Here is a 14,129-nt window from a genome sequence, read left to right as displayed (position 1 = left end):
TTCTTTTTTTATGCACTGATGAAGGGGCTTGCATTTGACAGCAACGAAACAGCTGTTTGCTAAGTTTTTAACTCTATTTTAATACTTTATTTGTATTTTATACATGTTGTTGCCGTTTTACTCATTCCGTAGTACAAAGTTTTCGACTGCTTTTTTACAAAGATTTCCTACTTGAAGAATTTTTCAAATTCAGTTCCTACAGGAAGAAGTCATTACAGACATTCATCTGGGATCTCCATCAAACCTTTTGCCGTGAACACACATCATGTGGGCCCGTAAGTTGTCCTTCCAGTTGAAGTGGGAGGAGCAAATGCTGCATTCGAAGGGCTCGAAGTTAGGATTGTGGATGGCTTGGTGCCTGCGAAGTGAGTAGGCCGTGGTGAATTCCTTGAAGCAGACTTGACAGCGGAAAGCTTTCAGAGACACCACGTTGGAAGACACCAAATGGAAACGAAAATTTTTCATTATATCTGCAATGAGAGAGAAGATAATAAATTGCATACAAACAATAAGAAAAATGCTGCAACAGTTGATAAAACTTTGCAAAGCAAGCGATTTTTATTAAATGAAGCCCAGTGATGCTTTTTTGTGTTGTAGAAAATTTTGAAACAACTATAAAATTACAAGGTCAACTAATAGGAATTCAAACTAACTGAACACTGCATAGCTTAAAGTAGAGCATAAAATAGAATTGCAGAGCTTATTGGCAGAATGTGTTGTGACATATAAGGGCAGAATATGTATATTGGCAGTGACAATATAAATATATTACAAGAGACAAATAATAGAGTTTAGAAAGATAGGTTTCACGGTTTTCGGTTCACTCTTTTTCTTTGCTTCAAGTTTTTTTCTCAGTATAATATTGTAGTGATGAAATAAAAAGGTTCTAGCTGCTAATTTTGCATTTTTGCCCTTAACTTTGCTGCTGAGTCAGTGATTCTTAACGCAGCTTTGTCAGTCTGAGTGGATTTTGTCTCACAGAAAACTTTTTTTTATACCTTGCTCATTTGCCTCTCAATAAACATTTACAAAATGACCTTGGCGAATACTTAGATGATTAAAATCTGATATAAAAACAAATTAACCGAAAAACACTTGTCATTAAAAATCTTATGACAAATGGAACCTCTTTAAAAAATGACATCAAAATATTGCTACGAAAGGACAAGACAATCAGTCAGTTAAGTTACAATTTAAAATAGGTTTCAAAACTGTTTGCCAACAGAGTTTAACTATACATCATACTGCCTAAATCAAAGTATAGAACTTAAGCAAACAGTTATCTGGCTGAATAACAAGATAAACAAAGAAAGAGGGAAAATCCCTATGAAGGTAGATGCATTTGCAAAGCATTCTATCTTTTGATTTCACAATGTAGGCAGGTGGCCAATCAAACGAAAAGATTCATCATTCCACAACACAAAGCACCATGTGTTTAAGATAGGGAATTGTGTCACAATAATTGAATTCTGCACTCTTGACTAGGCAAGGTAAATGGAATTACTGAAATTTTTGAAATGTTAGCAAAAAAATTTTTGGAAGGCGAAAGCAAGAACAATTAGTACACTTAAAAAGATGTTAAGAATTTATAATTTAATTTGAAATTTGACTATAGCTTGATTTGAAATCTAAAGAAAAGGAGATATATTCTGTGTTAGGACTTCAAGTTTAGTAACAGTGCAGCTCAAGTAACAAAGCTAACATAATGCTTGCGCTTACCAATCGATCCATTTCAAACATCTATAGGGTTCTTCTGCCTTTATATAGAAGTTTGGTAAGACATTATTTAAAGTATGATGTTCAGTTTTGATCTCTTTATCTGAAGAAAGTTATTTCTTTATTGAAAAGGGTTCAAAGGCTAATAGACTAGTGAGCAGACTTTCAGGTTTAGATTATGATGCCTGACTTAAACGTCTTAATATGTATAGTGTGAAGTAAAGGAGAGTCAGAGGGGACATGATTCAGTAGTTTAAATGTATCAAAATAAAAGATGTTAGTGGGCTAAATTTTTGCATGGAAAGCAGGACAAAATGTTTGTCATTGTTTTAAGCTATTCAAATCCCGGGTTATCCTGGAAATTAGGAAAAATTATTACTTTAGGGTTGTGGGCACTTGGAACAGCTTATCAGAAGAGGCGGTAATGAGCAAGGGGGTAGATAGCTTTATGAGGTCCATTGATCTTCACTGGCGACTCATAAACTGACTAAGACTAAGCTGGGCCCAAAACCTTTTGCTAGTCATCACGTTTGTATTTTTATTTGTATTATCTAGCCAAAAAGAATCATTTTGTCATAAATGTCACTTAACATGTTCATCCACTAAGCTCAGGTTAAAATGTGTTCTACAAAGATCCAATTTTTTTTTTCAAATAAAGTCAAGCAGAAAAATTATCACTTGATAAATGTTTACATAATGCATTTTAAACTGTTAACATTCCTGATACATTAGTAACAACATGAATTGATTTACATGAAAATTAGAAGAAATATATGCTGGGTTTGGCTGATTATCATTATGTTGATTGCACACCAATTGTCATGATGATGGTAATGAAATATAACTGCTGCAATAAAATTGCTATAGCTATTACCAGCTATTGCCCAAACTTACATTTTTGGAAGGAGAAAATTTGAAAATCCGAATTTTAACGAATGATAAAACAAGAGGCAATACATCTAATAAGAAGAGACATAAGTCATTATTTAAATTAAAAAAAAATTAGTAATAAAACAATTGCAATGTTTCAATGCTGTTTCCAAATTTGCCAAATTTTCGGAAAAAGTTGTGAATAAAGATAATTTTAAGAGGTCAAAAGTGACTTCCCAAGACCTCCCAATGGGGCACACCAGCTATCCAATCAACAGAAACAGTCATTCAGGGAATCTTTGAACAATGGATTGCTATTTGAAAATTGTTATTTCAAAAGAGACTGCAGAAGGCTAAATACTGCACTCTGATGGCATGCTTATTCTACTTTTCATTGCATAAAATATGTTGGCAATCCTGTATTTGGTAAGTGGAACTATCTATTTGGCTATTGGCACTGCAGAAGACCAAACACTGCATTTTGATGCCAAGGTTATTCTTCTTTTCATTTTATAAAATATGTTGGCGATTCTGTATTTGGCTTGTGAAACTAACTAGCTATTTGGCTATTGGAATGACACTGGGATGCCAATGTGAAATTGCTGAAATCTTTCACCCCTATATAATAATGCTATGCAACAAAATAAATGAAATAGGGAGTCTTTAAATGTTTCAAAAATGTATTTTTCTAGTTCTTAAAGTCTGTTTCCCCCCCCCCCCAAAAAAAAAATTATTTTAAATTATTTTTCCACATTTGGCATTCAGTGTGCAATCAGCATGAGAGAGCATACTGCCCTGGGAAGGTATCCCTGTCCCCCCTGACAGTATCTGCAGAAATGAGTTTTTGGAGATATTTGAAGAAAGGCATTTTGGATTCCAAATACAAACAATAAGGAAATGCTGGAAGTTGTCTTTCTTCCACGCCATATTTTCAGCAGAAACCAAAAAAGCATGTTTGTACTATAAAGCTAACATACAATAGAGGACAAAAATGGAAAAAAAAAAAAAAAAAAATGCAGATAATGCCCTTTACCTTCCCATGGCAGCATAGTATGTATTTTACACCTATTTTCAGAGCAACAGTAATATCAGGTTGAGAAAATAATATAAGTAACATTTTGCAAATAAAAATTTCTAAAAAGGGACAGATAAAAATATATAAATGATGATAGTATTACTAGTCTTTTGAAGGAAAATTATTTCAACAATTTTTTTGTAATTCATCTAAATCTAGAATGATTAAGTAAAAATGCTGTGATACACAATATATTAGTAACAGTTTATGACTTTATTAATTATGTATTAATGCTAACTCTAACAATGGTAAAAAATATATCAGGAATAGTTAGCTCTCAGATAGTAGAAAGTGTAAAAGCTTTAAAAAAAACTTCTAAAAAAAGGGAAAATTAGCTCAAAAATTTGACAAATATTGATTTTAAAAGGGTAAATAATGTAAGTCAATTCTTTTAGAACCATATCAATTGTAAATATAATTAAATATCGAATATGATTTCCTAAAAAAATATATATTTATGGATCTCTTTTAGTATAACTTCTAAAAGTATATGAAATTGTTGGGAAAAAAAGCATTTTTGAAAAGAGGGGAAAATTTAAAATAGAAAGATTATCAATGACTTAGAACATTTTTTGAAAAGGAAAGGTTGAAAGGGGTCCTTTCATTTTTTCTTTTAACTGTACAGTTTCAAGAAATTAAGAAACAAAAGCTTTCCTTTAAACTAACAATACTTGAAGTAGACCAAACAGAAACTATTAAATAAGCTAAAATTTGAACCGAAATAGTAGGCAATTACCAAATCATGAGGGGCTGTTTTAGTTGACAGAATTATTTTGCTTAAAAAAAGCTACTAACTACCTATCAATTCACAAAATATGATTCTACATCTATTTCCAACAATTTCAATATCTTAGACTAAGACAGAAAAAAAAAAGTAATATGACTTTAAATATACTACATTAACTTAAGATTTAATATAAAATGCTAAATAGAAAATATCACAAAAAAAGAAAGGAGAAAAAAAAAAAAAAAAAAAAAACAGCATTAGATTACTAATCATTAACAAAACTTTAAATTTACTTAGAAATTAATTTTCCAATAGTTTTTGAAAATGTGAATAGAAATCTACAGTACAAAAATATTCTCTAGAATAAATTGTTTCAATAGAAACAATAAATATAGCATGGATACATTCAACGTCTAAATAATACAACATCTACGATACAATATAATTCAACTTAGTGTAAAATAGTAAGATAAATCTTTTCTATTTTATGTCTCTAAAAATGATGTCAATGAGAAAATATTTTCACTTCATTACACTATACAATGTAACAGTGATCAAAATAGGAATGGTATTTATTCTGTTGCTAAGAAATACTCAATATACAATTTATTTATACTAATGCTACAACTAATGAACTAATTTCTTCGTGGTTGAACAGTTCCAGAATTACATCTTAAATGGACAAGATATCTCGTCAAGAACTGCAAGGTGGGTAAAGGAAAAAGAGTTTGCCCAAAAGTAATTTTATCAAACATTTCTGAAATAAAGATACTATCACAGCCATGATGTTAGATATCTGTGCAACATCATTATAAATAAAATGTGCACATGAGTGTTGATCTTGAAATGTTAATAAGGGATGTAGTCCTTTGTAAACATTGAAATGTTAACATAAAATCTAGATCTTTGAAAATACTGAAATGTTAACATGAGATGTAGATTTTTGAAAATAACAACTTCAATAAGAGTTTCACTGGTAAAGCACACAGATTAATATTTTTTACACTACCTTATAAGCTGTATTTTAAATGTGATACATCCTATTTTAAAATATTCATTTTTAATTTTGAACAGAAAAAAAATTAAGCTTCAACTTCCCAACAAGGCAAAATAATAATAAAATGCTGCTAGTCCATTTTACAAGCTTAATCTTTCTAAACAATAACTGCCATTGCAAAGAGCCATTCAATTAAAAAAAAAAAAAAAAAAGATACAAGAGCTTGGATTTCAAATTAAAGAATAGAAAAGCATTTCAGGTTCTACCAAATATAAAACAAAATTACAAGTAACTGAATAATTTCATTTTATTTTAGAACAATCCTGGCATAACAACCAAATATAAAACAAAATGATTTCTAACTAAATAATTTTATTTCATTTCAGTGCATATTTTGCATACAAACTTTTGACACATCAATACAGGGTGTGGTGGTTCTGTAAACTCTTGAATCAGAAAATGTCTAAATAATGCCAAATTTCAATATGTATACAATCTACAGTGAAATGTACAATTAAGTGTTGAGTAAGAATTAAGGATGGAAATAAATGGAAATAACATGAGAATTGTTAAATATGCAAAAGAAAGAATCAAGTCTTACACTTTAGTTTTTATTTTAAGGTTAATTTGAATTACAAGTTTATCAGAATTCTTTTTTAGCAATACTTTACTGTGCCCATGGAAAAAGTTTTATTCTTTTCTGTTTAGTTTTTGAAAACCATTTATTAAACAACCTTTTTGAACTGTTTTTTGTTTTATTAAGCAACCTGTTTGAATTTTCTGTTTACATTTTATCTAATCATTTGTGCAAATGGCTGAATCTACAGAATAAACATACTACATACAGGGCCGCCCCAAAGGGGGGGGGGCGAGCGGGGCAATCGCCCCGGGCGCCACAAATTGAGGGGCGGCACAAAAATTCTTGAAAAGAATCATTGGATGAGTCCAGATCGAAATTTAATTCTGATGTAATTTACTTCAATAAATACATTTTCTATTTATAATCAGCAAATTATTTATTTGTGCTCTTAGTTTGATCAATATGAATAACCAATTCACTTTTAATTGTTTGTTTTTTATCTACTGGGATAACATTTTACTAGATAAATCTTTCAATTTTTAACATTTCCATTTTTTGAAAAGTTTTAGGGGCATTAATGTTTCACAAATATTAAAAACAGATTCATTGCTTGTGTTTTAATTTGTATTATGCATAGTCCTTTGATTGTTCTCTTGATCAATATGTAAAAAATTCAAGTAAGTATTATGCACTGATGTTATAACTAACTTGATTTTTCTGTGTGTATAAGGGGAGTGGAGCGCCAGGAAACTTTTGCCCCGGGCACCATCAGCTCTTTGGACAGCCCTGACTACATATATACTGCATATATATATTGTCCATAAAAAATAAAAACGTAAGCAGAAACCTCAAAGAAACAAAACTGGCTAAAAGTTGAAGAAAAAAAAAATCATTAGGCATGAACTAAAGTAGGTAAAAAACCTAGCTTTTAAGAATAGTACTCAACAGGGGCGTAGCTAAGGGGGGGGTTTTGGGGACAAACCCCCCCCCCCCCGAAAAGTTAGTCTCAAAAAAAAAGAGAAAAAGAAGAGAGAAGAGAAAGAAAAAAAAAGAAGAAAAGGAAAAAATTCCATGCGATTATACATTATATATATATATATATATATATATATATATATATATATATATATATATATATATATATATATATATATTATATACGTATATATATATATATATATATATATATATATATATATATATATATATATATATATATATATATATATAGAAGTAACCCCCCCCGAAAGTCGGGTCTAGCTACGCCACTGGTACTCAATTTCAGAAATGAAATGAAGGAGTTTTGAGGAATTTTGAAGGAGTAAAATTAGATTTTGAAGGAGCACTTTTGGGCTGTCCATAAACAATGTCACACTTTTTTTTTTCAACATATTTGACCAACCATTTTCCTCCTTTGTCACAAATTTTCACACCACACCTTACTCTTCCCCTTGTTACAAGTCATATATTTCATAAACAAATTGCAATAATAACTGTGATGTCACTTTTTGCCATCCCCTCTCTTCCCCTTGTCACCATTTCATGTCTTCCCCCCAAGGCATGACAGCACTTGTGGGTGACCCCCTTTACCATACCCAAACTGCCATTTACTTAACCAGAGGTACTCAACCTGGAATCTGTAGGAGGAAGTGAGGGGAGCCACAAAGTGTCCATCTTATCAATTTATATGCTAGGTGGGTTTACCAAATAGTGTCATATTGAGCAATTAGGTCATTCACACTTTTTTGAAAAAGCACAGTAAAAATTCTCTAGCTTGCGACTTTATCGTCATCAGAAAGCCTAACTGGCGGTAAAGCGTTATCAATAGGCAGTTTTTCTTAACCAGACGAAATTGTAGCAAAAGTAATTACAGAAGAGACATGTAAAAACTACCTGATTTAATTTTGATTCACTGTTAGAGTTACTAGTTCATAAAAGTTTATTATTAATCTTGTAGCGTAATTTATGTCGTTGATGAATTCACAAAGATAAATGTCGCTTTGTACCATTAATTTTTTCCCTTTTTTGAAAACCTAGAAAAGTAGATTGTTGACGGTTATTAAAAGTGGTCAACTTTCTTAGTCCTCCAGTGACGTTATAATACAACACCGAATTATCAGTTGGAGTATATGATCATAATGCTACATATATATTGACGAATTGTGCATATGAGTGCCAAAGAATAGAAAATAATGAATTATGAGTAGCCCTGAATATGAAGATTTTCTACTTTGCATGGAAGTAATTATGGAATTTTTGGTAATGTTTTTCAGGTTATTAAATGTGATTCAATATATATTGTTATTAATGACAATTTCAGTTTGTTTTAATTTGGCAGTACTTCTAGGCACTTTTGTGTTGAACTCAAAGTGAATTAAACTTTACCTAGAGTTTTGCTTATTGGTATTTTCCCTAGTTTTGCTAAAACTACTGAAAAGCATAATTGAAATTTTTTCACATGGTTTTATTTTCTTGCCTAGTTTTTATGAGTCATCTGATGAAGATGCAAAAGCTGGAGCAATTCATTTATAAAAGAGTGATATATTAGGTTTATAACCATAGGATGGTCTTATTTGGTGTACTTAACCTATAGATGGTCTAGGGTGTCGTAAGAAAATTCTAATCCTTCAAAGGGTGCGGCAAAGCAAGTCGAAAAAGTTTGAAAACCTTGTACTAAACAACTGGTTTTTTTAACACAAACACCCACATTAACACAATCACTTGACAAATGAAATATCTTACATGAAAACTAAATTATGAAGAAAATTGTTTTCGTTTCTGGGATGCGAAAAATTATTGTCTATTTCCGTGCAATCAGTGTGTTTAGTTTTCTTTCTTAACTGCGAGCGACGCAGTCCCCACCCCCTCCCCCTTTATATTCATGACTGAGTTAACAGTTGTTGATCGAAATATTTTAAATGACTGTCCTAGAGGAAGATAATGTAGTCTTGAACTAAAAAAGAAGGAGTTAAAACCAAAATGAAGGAGTTTGAAGGACCCTTCAAAGAAACTTCCTAAATGAAGGAGTATTGAAGGAGCGTACGAACCCTGTACTAGGTCTAATAACTTTTTTTAACATAAAAAAATAATTTCTCTTAAAAGCATGAAAATATGTTTGCGATGTAACATTACAAAATATGTAAACAAATCAATGGAATAAAATTTTTAATATTCAAAAATCATCAAATTTTTTTATTGAGAATTGATTGCATGTGAGTTGCAAGCATAAGACAATGAAAGTTGATTTGAATTATCAAAGTGTTCATGGGATTATTAATGATGGGAATACTAATTATTTGCTCAATGATGTCTAAATTCTATTGATTGTTGACAGTATAGATCAAGCAAAAACGCTTTAAGAGGCACGACCCTCAAACATATACGAGACCTCAAAAGCACATACAACTTATTTTTTATTATTGCAGACATTCCAGCAAAGACCACCAAGTCCTCGAATTCATTTCACAGACAAATGTGAATGAGTAAAATTTCAAAATTATTTCATAAAATAAACAAGCTACATAATTTTGCCATCATATCAGTAAAGCTATTATAAGAGTAAGATATATAAAATAATTTCTAAGGTTTTTCATAAAGACTGTGTTTGCACTAAGATTGTAAACATTTTGATTAAAGAAAAGAGAAATTCAAGAGCTAAACCTCAGAATCAAAGTTACAAATCTCAATAGTGATTGCTACTTTGATCTCATCACTGGTTCTTAAAATTTCATTTTTTTTTTAAATTTTTATTGGGAATTTGTATGAAGCGAAGAAAAAATTAATTATTAAACTGATTATATAGTCCAGCCCATATTTTCTCAAATATTTTCATACATTCTAGTTAGAATGTTCAGTGCTTGCTCCAACAACTCGTTATTTTGAAACATAGGTGAACCTTGAGACTATGCAAAAGCCACCCGTGTTTGACGCGCCACTACCCTTACTTTTCTTATCTCCTTAATACGTTACGACTATGCAGTGGTCCAATTCATGTCATTCTTATCAATTAAAGCTACACTGAAAGATCTTTTAAACCAAGATAAGTAAAAAAAAAAATTAAATCTTTTAGGCTATTGAAATTATTTAACTTTTAGTCCTACCTTTTTTTTTGGTGGGGGAGGGGTGCAAAGGCAGTACTCTTTTTGCATTTAAACATTGATGCACCAACACTTCCTTTGGTTTTAGAAAGATATTACCCAACCAAGGACAGTCAAATAATTAAGCATGGGCACTTAATGTGTGTTGAATTTAGTGGCTACTTCCCACTGCATTAAAAGTTGTTAATGTCCTGGTAAAAAGTAGTTTTTCAGTTAAAACTGTGGCATGCTGATAGAGGAAATCTCTTAAAAGTAGTTCTGCAATTTTTACTCTAAAAGTGTTATATTTAATGTATCAGTTGCCACTAAACAATGCTAATTTATTAACTATAATTGTAATAATAAGATTTTTTTATGATAACTATACGTACGGTTACAGGTTCTGGCCATAACACCTACTCTTATTGCCCTTCTGGTTATTTAAACTTTGTGTAACACTCAACTCTTCTCATTGTAACCTGCAATTGGAATAACTACATTACAGGGCATTTTATTTTAAATGAAAAATTTAACATCCATAATGGATATGTAAAAGAAGCAGTCAAAAACTTTGTACAATGAAATAAGTAAAAATATGAACAATGTGAATGAGTACATGTACATGAAACATGTACAAATAAAATCATTTAAAAAGAGTTAATTTAAACTCTTCTAAAATGATTTTATTTGTACATGCATACACATTGTTTGTATTTTTACTCACCCATAATGGAGCCAACTGCATTACTTTTTTAGATTTATCCATTTGAACTTGCTACAAATTATGATTTTTTTATATACTTTGATTCTTTTATTACTCCGAGCGACCTATTTTCTTTTATTACTCCATTACCTAACAGTGATGGTTTATTAAATAGTTTCTTTCATAGATTTAAAAAAAAAATTCTTTTTTGAAAAAAAAAAAGTAGATTGAAGTTTTATTTGCATTTATGCACTAAAAAGTTATATAAAAAAAACTTTATTATTTTTCATATCTGCATTAGTTATCAGTTTTAGAACAATTAGAGGTAAATGAAAAAAGTCCCTTCCTTTTCTGTACTTTCTTAATTGTATCAAAAGATTGTTGCGTAACTTTTGAAAAAATGTACTATTTCTGTAATTTAATATTAGTAGAAAGCAATAAATGGACAAAAATCATAAAATTCATACAAGCTTCTCTCGCTTTTATTTTTGAAACTTACGCATTGTTACGGTAAATTCAGCAAAGTTGTTACAAACACATAAATTAACTTACAATATCAACCAAATGAAAGAAGTAAAATTTACTTTAAAGAAAAGAACATTACAAACACATTAAGCATGTTCAAAATTACAGCCCAATACAAAATGCGATGTAGAAAATAATCCACGATAAGCAAATTTTGGATGGGAATATAAATAACTACATAAATGTAAATAATAAAGTCTATAAAAAATCATAATCCTTATTTATCCACTTCAATACATTTTCAAATTAAGTCATTATGCATTTTTATACCAAAACATGAGCTGTCACTTTATCATCCAATATACTGTCTACATCTTCGAAAGAAAAATAAATAAAAAGTTAGCAAAATCACTCATGGAAATAAAACTGCAAAACAGGAACATTGTATAAAATGGCAAAAAATGGCAATAATTCAAAACAGTTGAGTGACAAAGCACAAAAATGTAAATAAATAAATGTATAAAATAAATAAAAACAAATTAAGAAGGTTAAGATAAATGTAGAATCTCTGTACAATATATACATGGAAATGTGATTAAAACCTAAATTAACGTAACAGAAAAAAAAAATTGTTAATTTTTTAGTAGTCTCAAAAGTCTATTCATATTTCCCGAAATTAATATTATTTCTGCTTCTAAAAACCTAAAATATGGCTCAAAAAAGGAGAGCACTCATTCAAAAAAATGAGATTAAAAAAAATCTGACAATGTACAGAATTAACAAAAGTAGAATTAGAGAAAAAAAGATATCTTAGTTTCACTCTAGAAATATACGACAATGCAAAAAAAAAGAAAGAAAGAAAGAATAACAATTAAAGATACACCAAATACCATATTTTGTTGAATTCCAAATATTTGGTTAAAATTCTAACTGAATACCACAGATTTGAATAAACAATTTTAATTGTATTGCAAGAGTTGCCAAACTGGGTGCCCCATTAAAAGGCAAAGTAGCCCACAAAGTGTCCATGGTAACAATACACAATTAAGGTGATTATCACTAAAGTTACCATTTCAAAATGCTTTTTTAAACTAATGGTAAGAATGACTTCATAATTCACCAAAATAAACGTGAGGCAATGAAATTTTGTCTAGCAAAGGGAAGAAATAGTTCCAAAATGGTAAATAAAAGCTGCAGCCTGTGCTGTAGTTGTAAAAAAATATTCATTGGAACCAGGGCCGTAACCAGAAAATAATTTTGGGGTGGGTTTTAAAACTTGCATGCAAAGCTTTGCGCTATTTGTGCTAATGTTCAAGTCGTTGGGTTATCTACCATGAAAGCGTTTCATGCAATTAATATACATATGAAAAACATTTTAGTTTTGGAACAATATTTTTTGGAAATTTTTAAATATAAACAACATTTAAATGTCAAACTGAACTTGTATACGGTCCTAGTTGGAACTCATCTTGGAGATTGGGTGATTTGTCACAAGAAAAAGTGGTTTGAAACCAATATGCATTACATTTACATTCTTTTGGCAACAAAAAAATATATATATACATATTTTTGGGGACGGTCACCCCTTATGTCTCCCAATTTGCATACTTTAAAATAATTAAAATATGATAAAAATCATTCCAAACGTAAAAACAAAAGCATATTAATATAGTACATGGCTTATGTTTATCTGCAATTCTGCATAAATTGCAAATCAATTTTTTCTTGATGTATGATTTGATGACTCTTATATTCATGGTAACATGTTAAAAATCAAGAATTTTGCATTTTACTTACATACAAATACAAAGCCTAATTTCCTTAAAATATTATGAACTACAATACATTAAAGAGATTTTCTGCTATCTTAATCTATTCAATAATTGATAAATAATTTAATCAAAATTGAAATTGAGGAGTTAAACTCAAACACTGACAGAACATTTTTACCTTGAAGTGCAAAGGATAAGGACTTAAAATTACTTTGAATATGATAATATTAGTAAGTAACAATTGGATTAATTTTGTACTATGGTACTACACTACAACTTTCATTCATTGTGTTAAAAATTTTGTTTGCTTACCAACTGCCGAATATTTAAATTTATTTACTATTTGTTTGCTGAATATTCAAGTATTTTGAGGAAGGATAGGCAGTATGAATAATACCAACCAAATATTTGACGCATCCCTAACAATAATAATAATAATAAGGAAAGAGAAGCAACTAGTTGAAATTGTGCTTGATTTTTTTACTATAGTTTACATTGAAACTGAGATGCTATTCTAATACTGTAAATTTAAACCTTTAATAAAATTACTTTTTCTTAAATTTATATCAGTCGGATAATGTTAAAAAACAAAAATTGTTTGATTAAATTACATGTCCTCTTACTCATATGCTGACATCAGTCTTTTGACAGATGTATAAACGGTGTCATATTGCAAATATATATTTTTAAAATTTAATTTTTCAGATTCAAAGCCTTTATGAGAACAATAATGTTGTACAGCATCATCGCAAAGTATATTGATTAATATTAGCAAAGTATATTACACAAATAATGGGGTTATGAGTGATACCTTTCTCAATGCCAAAAAAAGTTTTGAGTTCTTGTACACTAAGCCAGTAATAATCAAGGCTTGTTTATGAATGCTGCTCAACCTCAGAAGTTCAAAAGTTTTTTGCACTTGAAATTGAGTTTCTTATAACATTCAAACATGTGCATATAATATATTCAGAGCTTTCTATTCCAAACAAAATAAGACACATTAAATTACCTTATTTTTAACACTATTATAATATCCAAACAAGAATTTATTTCCATGCATCTTGGAAAATGGTAAGATATTCACACTTCAAATATTTTTGTAATTTATACTCGGTTCCTTGAAGAGTTGGAAACAAAATAGAATATTA

At 29.8% G+C, this 14,129-nt stretch overlaps 1 protein-coding gene across 1 annotated transcript in view; it reads right to left on the bottom strand.

Annotated features, from left to right (window-relative positions):
- Positions 1–207: 207 nt before the first annotated feature.
- The window catches only part of LOC129221316 (protein tramtrack, beta isoform-like), a 215,045-nt gene continuing 201,123 nt past the window's right edge, over positions 208–14,129 (bottom strand). The window contains exon 5 of the mRNA XM_054855782.1: positions 208–470. Within this exon, the coding sequence (XP_054711757.1) occupies positions 223–470 (248 nt within the window). The 3' untranslated portion in view covers positions 208–222. The remainder of the gene's footprint in view (positions 471–14,129) is intronic.

Source organism: Uloborus diversus, chromosome 4, assembly GCF_026930045.1.
Source record: "Uloborus diversus isolate 005 chromosome 4, Udiv.v.3.1, whole genome shotgun sequence".
Lineage (NCBI taxonomy): Eukaryota > Metazoa > Arthropoda > Arachnida > Araneae > Uloboridae > Uloborus > Uloborus diversus.
The sequence above is the reverse complement of the archived record's forward strand: the minus strand, read 5'-3'. Positions and strand labels throughout refer to the sequence as shown.